At 44.0% G+C, this 24,552-nt stretch overlaps 1 protein-coding gene across 9 annotated transcripts in view; it reads left to right on the top strand.

Annotated features, from left to right (window-relative positions):
- The window catches only part of FRMD4A (FERM domain containing 4A), a 449,454-nt gene that overhangs the window by 255,751 nt on the left and 169,151 nt on the right, over positions 1 to 24,552 (top strand). For all 9 annotated transcript variants that reach the window (XM_037847310.1, XM_037847308.1, XM_037847307.1 and 6 more), the window contains one exon: positions 686 to 751. In XM_037847310.1, coding sequence (XP_037703238.1) covers positions 686 to 751 — 66 coding nt within the window. The remainder of the gene's footprint in view (positions 1 to 685; positions 752 to 24,552) is intronic.

The following is a 24,552-nucleotide window of genomic DNA, read 5'->3' as shown; positions in this document are numbered from 1 at the left end:
CCAGTGAGGTCCAACATGTCCTGCTTTCATGTCCTGTCCCTGCTGCTTATTCGATTGCACTGCTTAGGGGCATCTGCCCCAAAAGGCGCAAGGGACAGGGTCAGCCTGAACTTGGCTCTCTTCTCCAGGTCCCTCTGTCACTGACAGAAGCTTGTAGGGACTCAAGTTGCAACAAAGCGAGGGGTTGATTAACTGGCTCGGAAATCAGATTCTCTGGTCATCGGCAAGGGGGGCAAGGGACCAAGTGGCAGAGAGAGATATCAAGCTCTGTCCTAATACGTGGCAATAAAACCAGTGGCTGGAAGCATGAATCAGAATGAAGAGCATTTATCACCACCTGATACTCTGTTGTGTGTTATTGCTAGTTTATTTTACGTCTCCCCCATTGGAATTTAAGCCCTTCAAGAGCAGAGACCTCTTCTTGTGTGTCTGCTGCTCACCTCTTCCCCCCGCCCAGCTCCCAGAATATTGCCTGGCACATCGGAAGCAACTCAACACATGTTTTTGAATAAATCAAGGAAGGAAGGAAGGAACCGATCCTGCCTCTCTTTGGCATTATATAGGGCCAACTCCGGGGGAAATTTTGCCCAGAGGAGTATGCCTGGGAGAAGGCAGCATGGGGGACCCTCTCACAGTTTGTCGGGCTGCCAGACTCCTGGTGACTGTCATTTTTTTTTTTTCTTAGATGACGGAGGGCCGCCGATGTCAAGTACATCTTCTTGATGACAGGAAGCTGGAACTCCTCGTACAGGTAAATTACTTGGGGTCAACTTTCTAAATTTGTTCTGACACCGGTGTGTTCAGACTTTGGTGTAGCCAGTGGGGGAGAAATGCAAATTGTTTTAAATCTGTATCTATTAAAATCGAGGAGAGAAGCCCTAGGACACACTGGGGAGTCTTGGATGTGTGTGCATTCTATTTTTGCTCTTTCTGTTAATTCATATGGCATGCCTAAGCCGCTCAAGGCCAGATCTATATCTAACCTATTGTTACTAACCTCAAAAAAAGGAAATTCCACAACTGCTATTGGCTATTCTTTTTGCATGGAAGGACTATGCTACAATGTAACCTAAATAACCCTTGCTGCAACTGAAACCGATTGAATCCTCTTCCTTGCCCAGAGGGGATAGAAGGCGGCTCATTATTTTCCAGTTAAGCTTTCATAGTTGTGAAGAATCAGAAGCCGTGTTTTGGCTGTGGCTTCTCTCTAAGGGCCGAGTAAGACCCTGACCCCATCCCATGAATGAATTAGAATTATAGACCCTGCTCTGGTTTAACCTGCTTTTTTTTTTTTTTTTTTTTTTTTTTGACTTTTTTTTTTTTAATGTTTTCTTTCTTGTTTTTTTTTTCCATTTTTATTGAGATTGTTCAGATACCACACAATTATCTAAAGATCCAAAGTGTACAATCACTTGCCCCTGGGTACCCTCATACAGCTGTGCATCCATCACACTTAATTTTTGTTCAATTTTTAGAAACTTTTCATTACTCCAGACAAGAAATAAAGTGAAAGATGAAAAAAGAAAAAAAGAAAAGGAAACTCTAAACCTCCCCTATCCCTAACCAACCCCCCTCAATTGTTGACTCCTAGTATTGATATAGTACGTTTGTTAGTTTATAAAAAAATTTTGAAATACTACTAACTGTAGTATATAGTTTGTAATAGGTATATAGTTCTTCCCTATATGCCCCTCTATTATTAACTTCTAATTGTATTGTCATACATTTGTTCTGGTTCATGAAGTGATTTCTAGTATTTGTACAGTTGATCATGGACATTGCCCACCATAGGATTCAGTTTTATACATTTCCATCTTTTGACCTCCAACTTTCCTTCTGGTGACATGTATGACTCTGAGCTTCCCCTTTCCACCTTATTCACACACCATTTGGCACTGTTAGTTATTCTCACATCTTGCTACCAACACCCTTGTTCATTTCCAAACATTTAAGTTGATCCTAATTGAACATTCTGCTCATACTAAGCAAGAGCATCTACATTTCTTCCACAAGGCAAGAGGGAGAGTCAAAGAAAGTAGAGAGGCAAAAGAAAGAGGAGACAAAAAAATGACAGCTAGGAAGCAGCAAAAGGAAAAATAACCTTAAATCAAAGTAGAATAAAGAATCAGACAATACCACCAATGTCAAGTGTCTAACATGCCTCCCCTATCCCCCCCTCTTATCTGCATTCACCTTGGTATATCACCTTTGTTACATTAAAGGAAGCATAATACAATGATTCTATTAGTTACAGTCTCTAGTTTATGCTGATTGCATCCCTCCCCCAATGCCTCCCCATTTTTAACACCTTGCAAGGTTGACATTTGCTTGTTCTCCCTCGTAAAAGAACATATTTGTACATTTTATCACAATTGTTGAATAGTCTACATTTCACCAAGTTACACAGTCCCAGTCGTTATCTTTCCTCCTTTCTTGTGGTGTCTCACATGCTCCCCACCTTCCTCTCTCAACCTTATTCATAGTTACCTTTGTTCAGTGTACTTACATTGTTGTGCTATCATCTCCCAAAATTGTGTTCCAAACCACACACTCCTGTCTTCTATCACCCTGTAGTGCTCCCTTTAGTATTTCCTGTAGGGCAGGTGTCTTGTTCACAAAGTCTCTCATTGTCTGTTTGTCAGAAAATATTTTGAGCTTTCCCTCATATTTGAAGGACAGCTTTGCTGGATACAGGATTCTTGGTTGGTGGTTTTTCTCTTTCAGTATCTTAAATATATCACACCACTTCCTTCTTGCCTCCATGGTTTCTGCTGAGAGATCCGCATATAGTCTTATTAAGCTTCCTTTGTATGTAATGGACTGCTTTTCTCATGCTGCTTTCAGGATTCTCTCTTTGTCTTTGACATTTGATAATCTGATTATTAAGTGTCTTGGCGTAGGCCTATTCATATCTCTTCTGTTTGGAGTACGCTGCGCTTCTTGGATCTGTAATTTTATGTCTTTCATAAGAGATGGGAAATTTTCATTAATTATTTCCTCTATTATTGCTTCTGCCCCCTTTCCCTTCTCTTCTCCTTCTGGGACACCAATGATACGTACATTATTGTACTTTGTTTCATCCTTGAGTTCCCGGAGACGTTGCTCATATTTTTTCATTCTTTTCTCCATCTGCTCCTTTGCGTGTAGGCTTTCAGGTGTTTTGTTCTCCAGTTCCTGAGTGTTTTCTTCTGCCTCTTGAGATCTGCTGTTGTATGTTTCCATTGTGTCTTTCATCTCTTGTGTTGTGCCTTTCATTTCCATAGATTCTACTAGTAGGTTTTTTGAACTTTTGATTTCTGCCGTATACATGTCCAGTGCTTCCTTTACAGCCTCTATCTCTTTTGCAATATCTTCTCTAAACTTTTTGAATTGATTTAGCATTAGTTGTTTAAATTCCTGTATCTCAGTTGAAGTGTACGTTTGTTCCTTTGACTGGGCCATAACTTTGTTTTTCTTAGTGTAGGTTGTAATTTTCTGTTGTCTAGGCATGGTTTCCTTGGTTATCCAAATCAGGTTTTCCCAGACCAGAACAGGCTCAGGTCCCAGAGGGAAGAAATATTCAGTATCTGGTTTCCCTGCAGGTGTGTCTTAGATAATTGCTCCACCCTTTGATGCCTTGGGTCACTGTGCTTTTCTGCCCAGCAGGTGATGCCTGTTAGCCTATAATTCTTGACTGGTGTGAGGAGGTGTGGTTGTGTTCCCCCAGGCTCTGGGGTCTGGTTCTGAATGGAAAGGGCCCCACCCCTTTCCTCCTAGAGAAGACAGACCCCTCAGGTGGAGGTTATTAGCATTTCAATGGTCTCTCTCTCTGCTTGTGGTGTCTCCACCCTTCCCAGAGTCACAGCCCTGGAAACTGAAAATGACTGGGGCTTTCTCCACTGAGCCAAAAAAGAAACAGATAGTCCCCTTCAGACCCAGTCCAAGGCGACCCTCCTGCTCTCCCAGGTCAGTCGTCACCCAAAGCCTCTGTCTGTTTTTTGGGGATGCGTACCTGTAGTGAGCAGTTCACACTCGCTACTTAAAACCCCAGTTGGAGCTCAGCTGAGCTGTATTCGCTTACTGGGAGAGAGCTTCTCTGTGGCACCACGCGGCTCCACAGCTCGGGCTATGGGGGAGGGGGTCTCCCGACCTGGTTCCGCAGGTTTTACTTACAGATTTTATGCTGTGTTCTCGGGCATTCCTCCCAATTCAGGTTGGTGTATGATGAATGGATGGTCTCGTTTGTTCCCCCGCAGTTATTCTGGATTATTTACTAGTTGTTTCTGATTTTTTGTAGTTGTTCCAGGGGAACTACTTAGCTTCCACTCCTCTCTATGCCGCCATCTTGCCCCTAACCTGCTTTTGAAAAGGTCATGGTTTTACCGAGAGCCCTAAAGAATGGTGAAGTTTCCAAACCTGATTTAAAGAAACCTGTTGTTCAGCCCCACCCTTCATAACTGGATTTGCTTGTATTCCCAAATGTCCACTTGAGATTCTTGGGACATTGCTCCTTGTCACCCTCAGCATCCATCACATTTTTCCAGGAAGCGGCCACAGGTCATTTGTGGGTGGAGACTATGTCTTTTCGCTGGGGGTGAAAGTGCTTCCACTGAGAGTTTCACATTTAGAAGTTCTCATCTCGTGAGCTCTTGGACATACTGCTTGGATTTGAAAATGTTCAAAATGCTAACTTTAAAGTCTTAATACTTTTCCTTTCAGTTTCTCTTTATTGTAGTTTTATATATATATATATATGTATATATGTGTACAATTTAAATACTATATTTAATAGTATATAAATCATAAGGGCATCATAAATACAATATAGGTAACAGAAAAAAGGGAAAAGCTCATAAGCACGCCATACTAATTCAGCTACTTTTGTCATTTCTTTCCAGCATTTTTCATATTTATATTTCTTACATGGTTGTAATCATAATGTATGAGCAATTCTATATCTTTTTATTTTTCCACTTAACATTGTCTTTTACTAACATTTTCCAAGTAACTATAAATTCTGTCATCTTTGTTGATAGCTGCATGAATTCTGTAAATATATCATTATTGTTTAACCATTCACCCATTTGGGTGCATTTATTTTTTATTTATTTTTATTTTTTACAATTTTCCAACTATCGTTACAAAGAAATGCTGTGATTCATGTGTCTCTGTGTCTAGAGCTCTGCCACATTTTGGGTTGGGTCCTTATTTGGCTAGTTCTCTTGGTCTTCAGACTTGGAAGTTGCTACAGGTCATACTCCCAGTTTGGATTTGGGGAAACTAAGCAGTCGGGGGGAACTGCAAATTGGAGTAAGAGCTCTTCAATTAGCAGAATCGTGAACTAACAAAGCCTCGGCAGCTCTGAACTGTTAACAGTCAGTGTGAGGAGCTGATAGCTGAGTGGTCTGCTGTGTTTAATTCCCTTTTATCACACCAATGCTAACTGGCTTGGAAAGCAGCCACCCTCTGAAACAGGAAACTGAGTCCTCAAATAGCAGCTAAGTTACTGTCTGGTGGCCAGCCTGCCTTGGGAGAACGCGAACAGGACATCTGAAATGGACTTGAATTGCAAAACATATATTTATTTACTGACTTGCAGAGCTTTGGAAAGGTTATGCTCACCCTTTAATATCAAGAAAATGTTGAATTAGGATAAGCAAAGAAGTTCATACGCTTCTCTCGCCTTTCTAGAACACACCTCCCCTCTTGTTCCCCCATCCCCGGGATGCTCTCCTTCCCGTGCCCATACCCCCACCCCACTGTACCTGCTGGTTTCTGGTCAACCTGTCCATGGCCTGGAAACGGAAAACACTTTTTCCTCAAGACTTCCCTGACCCTCTCCAGCCCCAGCCTCGGCTGCCCCACTCTGTGGGTCTCCTGTAGCAGCAGTTACATCCCACATTGCCAGTGCCCATTTTCTTGTTGGCATTTCATGGGGCCACCAGCACTCTGAGGACTGGGCCTGTCTTGACCACTGTGTACCCCCAGAGTACAGCCCAGTGCCGGGCACAGATGTCTCTAGATAAATATGTGTGGAATGAAAGAATGGACAGATCCTAAGATGCCTGGGTGTTACTTCCCCAAAGGACTTCTTGCTGAGGCACCAACTGCTTGGCATTTGGAATGTAGTTTATCACAAAGGTAGGTAGGTAGATAGATAGATGATGGATGGATAAGATAGATGATAGATAATTATGTAGATAGATAAGTAGATAGATGATAGATAAATAGAAGATAGGTGATGAATGGATACAATAGATGATAGATAAGTATGTAGATAGATAAGTATAGATAGGTAGGTAGATAGATAAGTATGCATGTAGGTAGGTAGGTAGGTAGATAGGCAGATAGAATAAATAGAATAGATAGATGATAGAATTGATCGATGATAGAAAGAAGGGTAGACAGATGATAGATAGATACATAATAGATAGATAGTGTAGCTAGATGATAGAATAGATCGATGATAGATGATAGATAATAGATGGATAGATTAGATAGATAGATATAGATAGATAGATAGATGATAGGAGATAGATAGGAGATAGGTGATGGATGGATAAGATAGGTGATAGATAAGTATGTAGGTAGATAAGTATGTACATCGATATATAGATAGATAGGTGATGGATAAGATAGATGATAGATAAAGTATATAGATAGATAAGTAGGTAGGTAGATAAATAGAAGACAGATAAGTGATGGATGAATAAGATAGATGGTAGATAAATATGTAGATAGATAGATGATGGATGGAAAGGGTAGATAGATCTAGATGGATGATAGGTGGATGGATAAGATAGCTCGGTAGATAGATTAGATAGATAGATTAGATAGATAGAGGGAAGGAAGGATACTTCCTTCTATGTTATTGTAGCATAGGCTTCAGGAGAACTTGCAGAAACAGGGTTAAAACTATTGGACAAAAGCCAACTAAAATATATGACTTTCTTTCTTCTCTACAAAGTTCTGCTGTGCAGGGTTATGTTCCTTGACAGACTAGCCTTTCTAAAGGGAATTCCTACTACCCGGCACATTCAGACCCAGCTCTGGGTTTTACACAGCATACACCATTTTGGCCCCACCATCTTCTTTTTGATATTTTCAGTTCATTGAGTGATAACCTTCAGATTCATTTACACTTTAATGAACAAAATAAACTAAGTGCTCAAAGTTTTGTTGTTGTTATTAAGTACCCTTTCAGAATATTTATAATATGCTTTAGAGTGACCAACGCCTTTCCCATCCTAGTCTTTTGCTCTGGAGTTGTTGTGCGGGGAGGGATGGAAACAGCACCTAAGTTTCCCTAACGAGGTTTATAAGACCAAGAGAAAGACTTGGAGGGAATGTTTCTCTCCCACAGAGAAGCAAAAAGACTGGCACAAAGGTGACTGACAGGAAGACATTAGTAAGAAAGGGGCAGAGGTGGTAGGTCTGGCTTTTCAGCCATTAACTTTTAGGGTAAAAGACATCAAAGACTATCCATCAGATCTTCAGAAGCAGGAAAACGTGTCCAGCATAATAATTAAAAGATGAAGCTGATTTGGAATCTACCATTGACTCCCAGCTGTTTGACAGCTCGGAAAGTCAGGAACTGTTTCCTATCAGAAGGATGCTTGTACTGCAGAGAGCCACACGGATAATTTCACACCAAGTGGTGAGAACCTGGCTACTGGGAGAGTAGCCTTTCGCTTTAGAAAACAAAATGGGCAGCATCCTCACATTTAGTGCTTGGGATTCCTGGGTCTAAACTCTGCCTCTGAAAGCCTCAGTGTGCCAAGGAAATCCCACATGACTCCATTGGGGAAGGGCAGAGGGTATCTATCATCTATCTTATCCATCACCTATCTATCTATCTATCTATTTATCTATCTATATATCTACATACTTATCTATCTACTTATCTAATACTCATCTGTCTATATACTTGTCTATCTACATACTTATCTATCATCCTACTTCCTAGGAGGGAGTATTCCGAAGGCTCATTCCAAATCCACAGGCACATCTTGGAGGCCAAGTTCTTTACCACGTGGCCTCTCAAGTCTCAAAATCCCACCGAGGAACTTCTGGAAAGATGGCCTAAGCCCACAGGAGCTTGGTTGAACTCCAAGCAGGAGGTCCGGACAGGGCACCCTCCCATACAATCTGCAGCTAATGCCTTCTGCTTCTGTCTCCCCAAATCCCTGGGTCCAACTAGAAATTTAGTCAAAGTTAGAGAGGCTGCCCTTCTAGATGCCTCTTGGCCAGCCTCTGTCCGGGGCTTCCAGAGTCAAATAAGAGGGAGACAGGCACGTTGGGAATTTAAACTGGACTTCTAAAGACTTGTCTTCCTACTGTTATTCCTTTAAAATTACTTCCTTTGTTTGTTTGTTTGTTTTCCCAATCTGAATGCCTTTTTGGAGGAATATTTTAAAAGCAAACAAAGGGAAATGTGCTTTAACTGTAGGAAGCATAACTTCATACTGGAAGCTGTTCATTAGGGAAGGCTCTGGACTGTTTCTTTTGGATTCCTTAAAAATAGAATCGGTTTTCACTCGATTGGAATGGCTGGGGTGTGGCCCTTCCTTGTAAGGTTGTCCTGGAGCTTATGATGCAATGTGGAATCCTGTCTGACGGGAAAACAGGCCAGCGCAGGGAAAAGACATTTGCCTTCTGCACCTGGAGAGCCCTGGCTCCGGTGCTCAGCCCCTCACTAAAGATGAGTAGAGCCTGCGCTCTGTTGGCAGAACGTCTTCCTCTTGACGTAGACCTTGGTAAATCGGAGTCCTCTCCATCTTTCTGGGAGTCCTGCCGCTGTGAGCCTCACTCCGTGTTTTGCTCAGGAAGTTGCTCCATGAAGTGAGGCGGGGGTGTTCCTGGTTCCCCCATGACCCAGCCCCTCCGTGGCCATTGGAGACCTTTATAGTCATCGTCTTCTATCAACCTGGAGAGATAGAGCGTCCCTGTGACTCCAGGAAGTGGAGCGGACTTTCCCTGGCCCATGTTTTCCAAGAAATTGAAGAGACTGCATAGGCCATTGTTGTCTATTGCACGGTTTCCCCAATCCCGAGAAAGCCGTGGGGAAGGAAGAATCAGGAAGGTGGAAGGCCTCCCCATCCAGTGCGATGTAGAATCCTGCAAGCCGCCTGTGGCCACTTCAAGTGCGGACGTGCCACGGACGTAAAATACTGATTTTGAAGACTTGGTATGAAAAAAGAATGTAAAATACCTTATTAATGATTTTTTATATCAATGCTTGCTTGTCAAAGTGAGAGTATTTTGGAAATATTAAGGTAAAGAAAATACGTATTTAAAATTAATTTCACCTTTTTCATTTTGCATCACTAATGTGGCTACTAAAATATTTAAAATTTCGTATTTGGCTCACCTCTGTGGCTCACATGAAATTTCTGTTGAAAAGCTATCTCTAGATGACAGAGAAAAAGTTTTTAAACAGCAGAAAAGCTTATGAATGTAATCGGAGGCTTTGGGGCTACACAGATTTAATCCCAGCTACCCCCACAGTAATGACTATGTTTTATAATTCTTTAGATTTTAGAGGGAGCATATCTTATTTAATCCTCATGCTAATGTGAAGTAGGTGCCATCTCAGATAAGGAAAGAGAAATTCAGAAGGGGTCTATATCCCACCCACGGCGACAGAGCTAGATGAGTAGTATCTAGAGCTTGAACACGGGTCTTCTAATATTGTGTGCACAATGTGTGCACTCTTTGCACAATGCCGCATCAATTAACACCATAAAAACCTGGGACATGGTATGGTTAACCATCGCCACGGCTGCTATGCTGGCCCCTAAAACCAGCCTGGTAAATGGCTGGGAGTGAAAACTTTGAAACTTATCTCAGGTCCTCAAGGGAAGATGGGCTTACCCAGATCAATTTGTTTCTCTGAACTCAGTTTCTCTTCTCCCTCTTGAAGATTCAAAGGAGACACACATCAATGGGGGATCTTCCCCTCATACATAAGCCTCAGGGTGTCAGATGTGGGAGAAATGGATACAGCAGCTGATGAGCACCCGTTGCCTTCCCAACCCACTTCTCTCTGTAACAATGATCTAGAGACCTTCCCTCTGAAAGATTAAGTAAGTTAATATGGGCTCTGAGCAAAGGAGCACTGAAGGTGAAGTAAATAATCATTACAGTGTAGAGTGAGATAAACACTATATATGCCTTCTTTTAAAAATTTCAGCTCTCAGAGCACCATCTAGAATATATATGAATAGATTTCATCCTCTGTGCATGCATATCCACACACACACACACACACACACACACCATCCTCAGCCACGTCTGTGGTTAATTATACTCTTCCATGAAAATGCAAGATGTTTTCTACCAAGTAAACGAGGCACATGTCACCAGGAAAACCTACAGTATATTGCATGTCTTCTCGACTGTGGGTCGGAGTGTCCGGGTGGGCAGGTGGGACGCTGTCTGAGCACTCGCTGGGCTGCCCACCAAGCGTGAGTCCAGCTCTGCTGTCTGTTGCCGTCTGGTCTGAATCCCCAGGGGTTAGAGTCTCAGCCAAGCACTGAGAAGCCAGGAGCAGAAGCGGGAGCAGACGGGGCCCTGGCACTCCCAGCCTTCTGTCCGGGACCTCCCAGGCCACCAGGCCACCTCATAAACCCAAGGGCCAGAGGTGTCAGGCAGCCGCGCTGTGGGCTGGCCTCGGGCTGCACCACCACGGCCGTCGTCTTTTATTAGGCTCCTCTCTGCAGAGCCGGGCACTCCACCAAATGAGCAGACAGATGCCTCTCTAGACGCCGGGGGTGGCTGATCACGCTAAACACTTTGTGAAGGCACATGAAGAAGCAGATAAGTGTTGAGATGTGGATTACCGACAGACAGCACATTGGTACCTTTATGTGTAAGCAAAAGTTCATTTGGTGGTTTGGAGGAAGAAGAAATAGTACATAAAGTCTGTGCTGGGGTGACATCTGCAGCTAAATCGATTTCCCCTTGGTGAGCAGCGAGGAGACCCCTAATTTCTCCCTCTTCTGGCGAGGGCCTCTGTGCAAAAGTTGGTGAGCTCTCTTTTCACTCTGGTTAAGAACAAAGGAGAGCCCCGTCTCCCTGTGGGGAGGTGAGAAAGAAGGATGTCAGAATACAGCAGATGGATGCAATCATCTGCCAATCCCCCTCTACACACACACAAATTATACACAGCCCCAGGACAAGACTGCCCAGCTGGGGGCAGGGGAGGGTCTCAGGGGCTGACCGGCTCAGCTGCTGGTTGCTTAGCAACAGCTCCGTGTGTGTGTGTGTGTGTGTGTGTGTGTGTGTGTGTGTGTGTGTGTGTGTGTGTGTGTGTGTGTATCTCCCACCCCCAACTGCCCTCCTTCCACACACATCCTTGCTTCTGCATCCCATTTTTCCTTTATGCTAATTTTTGACCTCTTTCTTTTCAAAAAATATTTATTAGTTTTATTTTAAAAGTTTTAAAATTCGCAAATATTCTATACCCATTGGGCAACAATTCCCCCTTCTATCCTCCTTCCATCCCCTGGTAATCTACTTTCTGTCTCTACAAATTTGCTATTTCTAGATATTCCATATAAGTGGAATCATACAATATCTGTCCTTTTTGGTCTGGCTTATTTCACTCAGCATCGTGTTTTCAAGGATCACCCATGTTGTCGCGTGTATCAGGACTTCATTCCTTTTTACGGCTGAATAATATTCCATCGTGTGTGTATACCACCATTGGTTTATCCATTCATCTGTTGACGGACAGTTGGGTCGTTTCCACCTTTTGGCAGTCGTGAATAATGCTTCTGTGAACACTGGTGTGCAAATGTCTGTTTGAATCCCTGATTTCAGTTTCTTTGGATTTGTACCTAGGAGAGGAATTGCCAGGTAATATGGTGTTTCTATGTTCAACTTTTTTTTTTTTTTTTTTTTTTAGTGGTTAGTCATTCACCCCTCTGTGTGAATTAATCATAGGGGCTGATTACACTGATAACACTGAGAGTTGCACAGAATTTGAAGACTTCCGTGACTTGAGGGAAGTAAAAGATATGGGGAGAAGAGTTTTGGTTAGCAGACTTAGTTCTTTTTTTTTTTTTTTTTTTAATTAAATTCAGTTTTATTGAAATACATTCACACACCATACAATCATCCATGGTATACAATCCACTGTCCACAGTATGATAACATAGTTATGCGTTCATCACCACAACCTATCTCTAAACATTTTCCTTACATCAGAAAGATCTATGTTCAACTTTTTGAGAAACTGTCATACTGCATTCTATAGTGGCTGCACCATTTTATATTCCCTGTTTTAAATGTATTACTTTGAGCCATTTGAAATCACCAGTATTTGGCCGGGTTTGCCTCACCAAAGTGACAATTTTGCATGGTTCAAACAGAATGTGAAGGAGCTCGAGGAAAGGGGAGGGAGAACACGGTACAGCCCCCTCCCCTCCAAGGACAGCCCCAAGAAGGTTGTTTTTCGTTTCTTTGTTTTTTCTTCTCTGCTTAGTCCTTTTTTCTTTGATTCTTTACAAAATTGTTTCCTTGTATTCTCTGGGACAGCCTTGTAAAAGCATGTTTGCAGATAAGGACCCGGGAGATGACTGTTAAATTATATCCTCCTAATTTTTGTCTTTCTACTTAAGAGGGGTAAAAAGGGAAGTAAATATTAAACAAACTTAACACACACCGCAGTCCAGCAAGATATGAATAATCTTATTTATAGGAGAAAGACACATAAAAACGCACATGTGCACATAGTCCTGAGGATGGAAATGGAGAAAAACGGGCCATCTGGCAAGATTGGGGGAACAGGAAAACTGGGAGCTAACAAAATCTGGGGATTATTTTTTATCCACAACTTGCAAATTGATTTTCAGTGCATTGCTCAATTCAGACACTGGCTTTTGGGTAAATATCAACTACTCGTCTACGACTGTGCTGGGCAGATTTCCTGGTCGCTCACTTTCCGTTGGGGTAGGAGACTGTTTGCAGAGGTGACGAATGATGAATTTGGCCATGCATCTCTCACAAATCCAGGGACAGACAGTTCTTGTCCCTCCATTCCCTGGGCCATTCTGCCACCTGAACCCACATTTTTTTCTAAGGGAAGCGTAGGAGTATGTGCAGAGGCAGAGTTTTTCGTTCTGGCAGGCCCTGAGTGCCTTGTGTCACCATCCCACACAGGACCAGGAGTCAGCCCTTCTGCTGAGACATGCAGTGTGTTGGGTGTCAAAGGAGGTGTCAGCAGCCATGAAAAGGTCCAAGGAAGCCTCAACTACTTTGCATTCCCTCCACACCCTTCTATCCCCTCCAAGCCTTCCCCAGAATGTAGTCCTTGAATTTCTCTGATCCTCTGCGTCCTCATATGCCCAACACAGAGCCAACAATCTAGCTTTCCAAACAAAGTGAGAGATTTCCAGATCTTGCCAAAACCCCCGTCGGTGGAGCCCAAAGCCTCCAGCTCCTGTGAGGGTATTTCCAAATGACCAGCGAGATGGCAGCCTCAACACCCCCAGACCCACCCAGCACCCTCATTCCCATGCCATCAAATCCACACCACCTTTCTCTTGCACCTGCACTGAAGGGGAGCCTGCCATTCTCCAAGTCAGCCAGGCTGAAGGACACACGCTCCCTGTTGACTTATCCACAACTCCTTCCCATACTTAAGCCTTGCCACATCTCTTTCCTTCTTGAGTGACTAGACTGCCTTCCCTGCTCCTGGTGTGTGGACCCACCCTAGTGTGTGGACCACTGTTCTTGCTCCTTGTCCCACCCTGCCTGCCCAGGGTCTCTTCATTGCCTGCACAACTCTCCACCTTGTTCTCCCTTAGGCACTGCTTTATGGTGCAGCTCTGCTCAAAAGCCCTCGTAGCTCACCCTGTTTGAATGCATGTTTTAAGTCTCAAGTTCACCCTGTCTTTCTTACAAGAGGCAGAGTGGTGACAAGGGTGCCCATGTCCCAAGCCACCTACCCCCGGGAGTGTGCACTGCCATGCTCAACCCAGCAGAGCTGGGGCCCTGGACCTGACAGCAGCAAGGGATTGCACCCATGGTGATGGGCAGAGATGACTGGATGACCCTACTCTAGTGTTTCAGACCCCCGGTTCTCAAATTTCTTTTAGTTGCAAAATCCTTTTGTTCAATATGTAAACGGGGGAGGTGTGACCCCACCAGCTTGTCCCCCCACCACTACTGTGATGGCTCTGAGGGGCCTTAGCAGACCCCTAAGTGCTTGGAACTCACTGTTGTAGATAGCAACAAGATGATAGAAAATATTCTCATCCTTTCCTTTATGCAAGGAAACACATTTCAGAATAGTTTCACATCAATTGGGACTTAAGGAAATAAACCGTATTTCAAATGCTTTGGGGAAAATGCATGGCTTGGCGATTAATAATTACATCAGCTAATCGAGCACTTATTTTTGTTCCAGACACTAAGTCTTCAATTTGTTTTAAATCACCTAATCAGCACACCTCCATAAATTATGCTACTGGCATTGTTTCCACTTTTCAGATGAGGAAATTGAGGCACAGAGAAGTTAGGTGACTGACTTTGAGTTGTTCAGCCGGTAGAGGGTATAGACCTGATCCACATCCCAAAACCAGGCCATCTGGCTCCTGGGCAGCTCGCAGTCAGTACTCCTGGCTTCCAACCCGACCCCACACCTGTGCTTGTGCAATTGCCCAATCTCTTTCTCCTACCATTTATTTGTCTGTAAACTGGGAATGAAGACAGCCTCCCGTCTCCCTGCTCTAACTGATGAGAGTAGCTGCCTTGTAAAGTCGTGCCTGGGATTGAACGCACCAGAACCTGTGGAGTGTTTGGGCGATTCCCCGGCCCTCATGGGCACTCTGATGTCTTGGAGCAGAGGCAAGGCTGGACCACTCTATAGCTATGGTAACCTGGGCAAGCCATTTCCCTTAGCTACCTTGTCTGTCAAATGGGAATGTTAACTATGCCCGGCCTTTTGGGGAAAGCATTTTGGAGACTGTGAAATGCTACATAACTTAATGGTACTATTATTCCTAACAATTTGATGCTTAATATATGTCTGTGCAAGGTTTTATGGCAGATTCACAGATTTCGGTGTGAGCACCTTTGACAAGTGATAGGCTGACTTGGGTTTCAAAAATGCCTATGGCCTAACCTTCTAGGATCACCAGCCTTCAACCCCTGATCTTTCGTGAACACTGGCTATCACTGCCAATCCTTCCAGTGCCATCTACAGCTCTTGGAACAAGCTCACGTGGTGACAGACAGCATTTATATGTACCTGAATTGGTCACAGGTACAGTTGAACATCTAGATAAGTGAATTCAGTTCTGTGCTCCAAATATGTCAAAGCATGGTAATCACTCATCGTTCTTGGGGATAAAATAGGAAAACATGAATCTGAAGATTGCCAGCTAGTATCTTATAAATGACCCTATTGCTAATGCTTTACATTAAGAGATACTGAAGCACAGTTATACACAAATGGATCATCTTCATGTGATGGTTAAGTTCATGTGTTGGCTTGGCCAGGTTAGGGTGTCCGGTTGTTTGATCAAGCAAGCACTGACCTGATTTTCACCATGAGAGTGTTGATTGCATCTATGGCTGATTGCATCTGCAAGCAACAAAGGAACTTGCCTTCAGCAATTAGAAACATGTCCTCATCCTGTCAATAGGTCTTAAAGCGAGAACTGAGGATTTCAGGAGTTAGAAAGAATTTGTATCTCTACTCCACTCATCCAGCTTCTCCTGGGGAATTCAATGACACCTTCATCAGAGTTTCCACTTGCAGCTTCTCCTGCAAGATTCAACTTCACCTTCATTGAGTTTCAGATTTGCCCATCCCCACAGTTGCGTGCGCCAATTCCTGTTGGTTCTGTTTCCACGGAGAACCCTGACTAATGCACGTGGGGAGGTAAAAACTGAAGACATGTACTGTCCCTTATAAGCATGTTGACAATTGGACTTCCCAGCCCACTACTCACCAGCTCAAGTTATTGCAAGTTCCTGTATTAACTTTTTTTCTCATTAAGGGCCATATCATTTACAGAGTGCAGTGTGCTAGCCAGATGTCAGAGTGCACGGTGAGATGGATGGTTTTGGACACTCGGATGTATTCTCTGCAACACTGCAAGTTCAGGAGAGCATGTGAGAACATTCTAGCCTGCTGGAATTCCAGCCGTCTCTGACGATTCCCTAGAGAAGCGTGTGACTCAGGAAGTGCCTGGTGCCAGGTTGAAACTGGTGAACAGATATTCTTGTGGAGGGGGGGAGTGGAGAAGGTTTTAAAATCTCATGTGGAGTCCTTTGAAGATAGCACTAGAGCAGTTCAACGGTTCTTAAATTTTAAATTGTTGATAGATCTTAAGATATATGGCTACGATAAAGCAGACCATATGTTGGCACTGTAAAAATCCCGGATCCTCCTTCAGTCTCATAATAGTCCCCGTGATTTATAAAATAACACAGTATTAGTAGACTAATCTCTGTAGAGTTCATGCAAAGGTTTTTTAGGACTGTAATAACCCTGCAAATTATCTTGGTTCTCCATTTCATTTTACCACATGTTACTAACAGAGTCGGAGAAGGGACAGCCTTCCCACCACCTCTGATGACTGATAAGTTGATAAACTGATGGACCCTGTGAGAGCAGAGTGCCTTCCGCTTCACGCTGGCTCTGTCTCCCACACACTCACACTCACGCACTCATATATACATGCAGTGCACATATGTACACATGCCTACACTCAACCACGCACACTCACATGCACACACACATATACGTGCACATACAGTCACACTCACACTCATACTCACACACACATATACACATGCACACACACTCACATATGCACACACATATATATGCACATAGAGTCACACTCACACACTCACACACTCATATATACACACAGTGCACATATGTACACATGCCTACACTCAACCACGCACACTCACATGCACACACACATATACGTGCACATACAGTCACACTCACACTCATACTCACACACACATATACACATGCACACACACTCACATATGCACACACATATATATGCACATAGAGTCACACTCACACACTCACACACTCATATATACACACAGTGCACATATGTACACATGCCTATACTCAACCACGCATATACACATGCACACACACATATGCACACACATATATGTGCACATACACTCACACACTCATACACACACATATATACATGCAGTGCACATATGTACACATGCCTACACTCAACCACACATATACACATGCACACACACTCACATATGCACACACATATGTGCACATACAGTCACAGTCACACTCACACACACATATACATGCAGTGCACATATGTACACATGCCTACACTCAACCACACATATACACATGCACACACATATACATGCACAGTCACACACACTCACACACATACACGCTGTGCACATATGTACACATGCCTACACTCAACCATGCACATACACATGCACACACACGCACATGCACACACATATACGCGCACATACAGTCACACACACACTGATACACACACATACAATGCACACACATACACATTGGCAGACATTAAATCACACACACCCACATACATACACATACACAAGCACACACACTGAATCACACACATGCCCCACTTATAGATGTTAGCACAATTCACTTACACACACAGTCACACCCACACCCACATACAGTGCACACACATGCATGCACACACATTAAATCACACATACACACACCCACATACCATGCACACACACATATATCCACATGAACACGCTCTGTATTACACATTCATACTCTCACACACGCTTACAAGTGAGTACATTAAATCACACATGCACACACCCACATGCATGCACACATACATACACACCCACAGACAACACATACATCTGAGGAAGTGGCACTACCATGTGACTCTCAGTTCAACAGCAGTGTTCTCACCCAGTTGTACTTGCCATCCAGAAACATTCTTTCCCGGCAGCCCTGCTCTCTCCATGCACAGCGAAAATAAGCGCAGTCGTCGGTCCCAGGCAAATCCTGCAGGCTCCTGGATCTCAGGGAGTCTGGGGTGGCCACAGCCGAGCACCAAGCAGGGAAGGACATCTCTCCTTGTGTACCTTGTGCTGTAGTTCAGGAAAAGGTTCCCAGCGGCCCTTGGCCACCTCTCAGCCCCCTCCTCCACCCCAGGCTGCCGTGGCTTCACAGCCTGTGTCTGTGCACTGACAAGGGAACAGAATTAATGTGACGGCCTTAAACCCAGGTTCTCCACGTGCATACCGCCTGGCAGCCCCAGCCCTGGAGTGCCTGGTGGAAATACCTGTCCTCAAATGATGCCCCGACTCATTGGGCTAGACCCTGGGAACGTGGTCCAGCAGAGTCTGCCCTGAGCCAGCGTGCCACAGAGCAGAGAGGAGAGTGCATGTACACACACACTCACATGCACACACCCACATGCCACACACATACACAAGCACACACACTGAATCACACACATGCCCACACTCATAGACATAAACACAATTCACTTACATGCACACACATACACAGTCACATCCACACCCACATACAGTGCACACACATACACCGCATACACACACATTAAATCACACACACCCACATACCATGCATACACATGCATATCCACAGGAACACACTCTGTATTGCACATTCATACTCTCACTCACACACGCTCACGAATACCCACGTTTCCAGCTGCCCACCATGGCCCACAGCCAATGGCAGTGCCAGGCACTGGTTCCCAGACTTTGAGTTTTAAGGCACCCAGGAAATTGTTAAAACAAAAGGAAAGCAAAGCTGCAATAATTGTATTCTTTGCCTAGTAAGGGTATTAAGAACTATTGCTATCTGCTTTAACCATCATCTATCTAAAAAAATAATTAACACCAGAAAAGATAGGAAAGCAGAATAAAGGACAGTCTTTTAAATGGGGTGCATTTAGCTTTATGAAAAGTTCATCTACATGAATTTTCTTGTCCTTATTTTTCCACTGATGCATGGAAAGCATACCAGGGCTTAGGAGCTGGCGATGCGGGGACAGTCAGATCTGAGTTTGAACCATTTCTCCCTCTTCCCCTGTGCACGGTGCCTGAGCTTGGGAAAATGTTTCCTTGCATGAACCTCGGCTTTTTCCTTGCCAAAATGGGGATTCTGGTAATTACCTTGCAGGACTGGGGTGAGAATTAGAGAAAACAGCCAAACACCCGGTCGCTGGGACATAGTGAGTAGCCAATAAATGGGGGCTGCTGTCACCCCCATTTATGCTGCTGAATGAATGAATGAACAAACAAATGAAGAGCTATCAAAGGGAAAAGGCTTCTTTTCTCCAGTGTCACCTTTGGCCTCATCCATTTATAGAAAAAGGGACAACTAGACTATTCTGCAATGACTCCAACTGAATGGACTTGGCGGTGGCCCACTGGGCTCAGATAAAGGAAGGACGTAGCAGCGGACCCAGGCTTGTCAGTTATTCTTGAGCTAGTGATTTGAGTTCCCTAACATTCACCCAAGCCAATAACGTCTTCGCGAGGTCCTATTTTCAATGGGTTCACCCCCACAGGAATGCGAATTAAGATTAAGAACATGTCTGAATTGGGGGTCAGCATTCAGTCTTCCACAGCACTTTTATGGGGGTGCACTGTTTGCTGCATGGGAAGCACCCACCCTTCCCACCTGCTCTCTCACCAGCCGCCCTCAGACTCCGGCATCAGCTGGGACAGTGTTTGCTCCAACCCAAGTCTCTGCTCTGGGGTTTGGTGTCCACTCACTGTAGACATGGCACCTCCTCTCCTGAGCCAGGGGCCCATGGGTGTGGAGCTAGGCTGTGTGCCTGGGGCTTGAGGGGAATTGGGCAGGGCTTATCGAGATGACCTCATGGCTATCAGGAGATGCACGTGTGTCCTAACCTCTGGGTGATCTATAAGATTAAGAAGGAAAGAAAAGAGAGAGGCAGCCTCCTCAGGCCCAAAGCCAAATTAATTGGGACCTCACTGAAAGCCTTAGAACTTGACATCTACATCCAGAAATGACCTCAGGATTATTTTGCTGGGCCTTTGACGGCATGAATCCTGTTGGCTGAGGTTACCATGGAGGAGGGTCACTCAAAAATTCATAAATATAATTTCCTTAGTCTTCCATCCAGATGGATGACTAAATAAACGGGGCCCTATGCAAAATGTCTTTGGAACCAGTGATTCTACCAGCTGAGCCCAAGAGTCATAAAAACCATCATGTTTACCTTAATCATCATCAGGCTTTTATATCAGGCCATGGTTACGGTCAGTATTTCAGACCTGTCTAATAAGGAACACAGGCAATGTCCCCATCTCCCAGGAGCTCACGATCAAAGGAATATAACCTTAGTACCGCCTGGTATAAAGCAGCACACCTAACCAGCAGTGCAGCAACAAGAGATGAGTTCATGAAAGAGGGCCACACGTGAGATGGTGCAGGTGCAGAGATTCCTTCCCATGATTTTTTATTTTAATTTTTATTGTAGTATCATAAATGCAGCTAAAAGTTTCCCTTTTTAACCAATTTCAAACCTACATTGCATTGGTAATAATTATATTCACTATATAGTGCTACCACCACCAATATCCTTTACCTAACATATTCATCACTTGAAACAGAAATTCTGCACCCATTACACAGTATCTCCCACTCCTCGTAACCTGTAATATACTATCTGTCTCTGAATTTTTTTCCTGGTGTTTCGTATCCAATATTTGTCTTTTTGTGCCTGACTTCTTTCACTCAACATGGTATCCCCAATGCTTATACATGGCTTGTCTATGTATCAGGACTTGATTCCTTTTTATGGCTGAAGAATATTCCATTGTGTGCACACGCCACATTTTATCTGTTCATCTGTCAGTGGAACCTTGGGTTGCTTTCACCTTTCGTTGATTGTGAATAATCCTGCTATGAACTTCAGTTTGCAAATATCTGTTTGAGTCCCTGCTTTCAGTTCCATTGGGTATATACTGAGAAGTAGCATAACTGAATCATCTGATAATTCCACGCTGAACTTTCTGAGGAACTGCCAAACTGACCTCTGCATAGGCTGCGCAAACTTATAATCCCACCAACAATGTAAAAGCTTCCAATTTGTTCACATCCTTGTCAACACTTATTGTTTTATGTTCCATTATTGTTGTTGTTTAATATTAGCCATCCTAGTAAATGTGAAATGGTATTGAAATTAGGTTTTGATTTGTTTTTCTATAATGACCAATGATGTTGAGCAACTTTCCGTGTTCCCTTTGGCCACTTGCATCTCTTTGAACAAATATCAATTCCAGTTCTTCGCCCATTTTTAAATTGAGTTCATTGTCTTGTATTGTTCGTTTGTACCAGTTCTTTATGTATTCTGGATGTGAAACTCTTATCAGATAGATGGGTAGGAAATATTTTCTCCCATTCCATAAGTTGTCTTAATTTTCTTGGGAATCCCATGACTTTTTTAAAAGGGTGCAGCTGGAGAAGAAAAGTTTTGCCTTCTCTTTCTGAAACCCCACTCCTCTTTGAATTGTTGACCTGGCAACCTTCAGAGAAGCCAACAGGCAGAATCCTGTGTGCTCGCATGTTGCCTCAACACAAAGCAGAAAGAGTGAGGAGGGCATAGAAGATGCCCACTGGGTCTGTGAGACTGGAAACACTTGGGCTGAGAGAGGACCTCACAGGAGGGGGTGGAATTGGGATTCGATCTGAAGCAAGCAGAAAGTCACGATGGTATCTCCCACACACATTTCTTATCATCGATGGCAAGGTTGTATGTGATGTCAGAGTAGGAGCCCCTGGAGAACACATTGGTGGGGGCTTACAGATGAAATGGACTCACGGTAATAATTTCACCTAAGGGGATAGAAAATTGGAAGCTACCTTTTCTGGCTAACTCTTGTAGAAAGTGTGGTGGCTGAAATGGCCTCCTGATCTTTTGTGACCATTGCATGCTCCCTACTGCTGAACTTCTGATCCATGGAAAGCTCTCAGCGGATTCCTTAAGTGAGGACAGGAATCTTGGAAGGAATTCTTATCTTCCTGGTGCCTGTGGTGGGAGAAGAGCAACCAGGAGCCCAGTCAGAACTGTAGAACACGCAGGCCGGAGCCTTTGAGCCTTGCTGGGTCAGCCCAGGATGCTCCATGGGCAGTTTCTTTCCAGCCCAGAGGCCATATGAAGGGAGAGACAAAGGTCACAGTGTGGCAAGCTTGAACTTGCATTTGTAATTTGGGGTGGTTCTCCCAAAGGGCAGCACCCCTCTGAAGGAGTCATTTGCAGAACCAGAATTTCCAAAAATGTGCTCCATATAACCCGGGGGACAGAGGAGCCTCCAGGAGAAGAGAATTCTGGGACCAGTGAGTCTGGGAAATGCCTCACAATGAGTTTTCCTCTGTTAAAATCATGGGCTGGACCCGCAGTGGAGACGCCGGTTTAGCTGGGCCTGACGTGAGAAGCCCTCCTCCTAGACCATGCCCTCCTGTGGGGTGTGCAGCTGGGAGGGTCCCGTGGAACCAGGGCTGTTTGTAATGAATCTCTGAGAAAAGTGGCATCTGAGCCCCTCTTCTAGTTTGCTAATGCTGCCTTCATGCAAAATACCAGAAATGGATTGGCTTTTATAAAGGGGGCTTATTTGGCTACAAATTTACAGTTCTAAGGCCTTTAAAGTGTCCAAACTAAGGCATCAACAAGAGGATACCTTCACTGAAGAAAGGCTGATTGCTTCCAGAAAACCTTTGTGAGCTGGGAAGACACGGGGCTGGCTCAGGTGGTCCCAGCTTGTGTTTCAGCAATTCTCTCAGTGCCTGTGCATCCCTGCTTCTTTCACCCAGAGTGTTTCTGTCTGAGCATCTGTGGGTCTTCTCTTAGCTTCTCTGGAGCAAACTCTGGGCTTCATCTCTTAGCTTAGCATCTCCAAACGTCCTTCGTATGCATCTCCCAGTGTCTCCAAGCGTCAGCTCTTTCACTTTCTGTATATCCTGACTTAACATGTCCCAGGGCGTTTTCGTCTCTCTGCTCTTGTGTGAGCTCTCCTTAAAGGACTCCAGTAAACTAATCAAGACCCACCGGGAATGGGTGGGGTCCACACTTCCATGGAAATACTTTAATCAAAGGGTCGCCCACAGTTGGGTGAGTAACATCGCCATGGAAACACTCAATCGAAAGTTTCCATCCAACGAGATTGGATTAAAAGATCATGGCTTCTGGTGGGAACATAATATATACAAACGGGCACAGCCCCCCTCAGCTCTGAGAGGGGTCTCCTACTGCGATGACTCTAACAAGCACCCAGCCTCTCTGGGCCTCTGTTTTCCCCACAAAAAGAGAGGGCATGCATACTAACCCTCTTTGCTCCCCTGGAAAGCTGTGAAGATCGATGAAATGGCATCAGAATGCGTGGAGCTCTTTAGGATGATGGTTTGGCCAAAATGTCTTTGACTAACTGACTCCCATCCCTTGTAGAAAACTAAAACCCTAAATTCTATGCCAAGCCACATAGTGCCAGGCCGTTGGTAGGTGCTTTTTAAATATTTATTGAGTCAATGATGAAAATCATAATAATATGTAAAAAATATATAACTCTATACAAGTATGTAACAATATCTACAAATTATGAACATTTACATGTCAGGCACTCAACTGCATGCTTTTCTTGTATATTCTCACTGCTTCTCTCGAACACCGCTAGGAGAGACTATCGTTATCTCCATTCTGCAGTTGAGGAAACTGAGGCAAACAGACCTAAGTAAATTGCTGGAGGACACCCAGCTCCCTGTGAGCGAGGGAACTTTGGTCTCAAAGCCAGGTTTGTCTGATATCAAAGCCTGGCTCTTAAACATTATGTCTCCTGTCCTGCTGGTGAAATGCATTCTGAAAAGTAAAAGAAAGTGCATTTCTTTCTATTCCACTATAATTATTTTCTATTCCACTATAATCAGCATCTCCAAATGTCCCTCTGTCTGCATCTCAGCCCGTCTCCATCTCAGCCCTCTCACTACCACCACCCCAACCCTTTGGCCTTAGAAAGCTGATGTTGTGGGGATATGTTTTCTGTTCACATATTGTCATCAGGGAAAATTACCCGAGTGTTCAAAGGTCTGTCTGCCAAAGTGGGGCTAAGGAAAAAAAACTGAACAGAGAATTTTTCAGAGGAAAGAGTAGGGGGTTCTGTGGAGCTTAAAGAGCTGACCACCAGCTTAAAAAGCTAACCACCAGCTTAAAAAGCCATTTGTTCTCTCTAGAGTTCATTTAAATCACCCACTTTTCCTAGCCTTTCTGGAGGTAGGTCATATGTTTGCCTTTTTCCTTAGATGTCCTTTGTAGTCCTGTAGACACTTCTCTGGCCCAGAAATTCCAGGCACATCAATTTCGTCCTCCATATGCCCTGGGGGGTGAAATCCGTCTCTTCAAAAGTTTTCTTTCTAATGTCAGCCTTTCAAACTCTGCTACCCTTTGACTATTCATAAATTCATAGTTAGAGGAGCTAAAAGGAGCCTCAGGGGTAAGGAGCTTAATTTCCTCCTCATTTTTCTTCCTCTTACAGAGGAGGACAAAG

Source organism: Choloepus didactylus, chromosome 8, assembly GCF_015220235.1.
Source record: "Choloepus didactylus isolate mChoDid1 chromosome 8, mChoDid1.pri, whole genome shotgun sequence".
Taxonomy (NCBI): Eukaryota; Metazoa; Chordata; class Mammalia; order Pilosa; family Megalonychidae; genus Choloepus; species Choloepus didactylus.
Note: the sequence above shows the minus strand (reverse complement) of the source record. Positions and strands in the feature narration are given on the sequence as shown.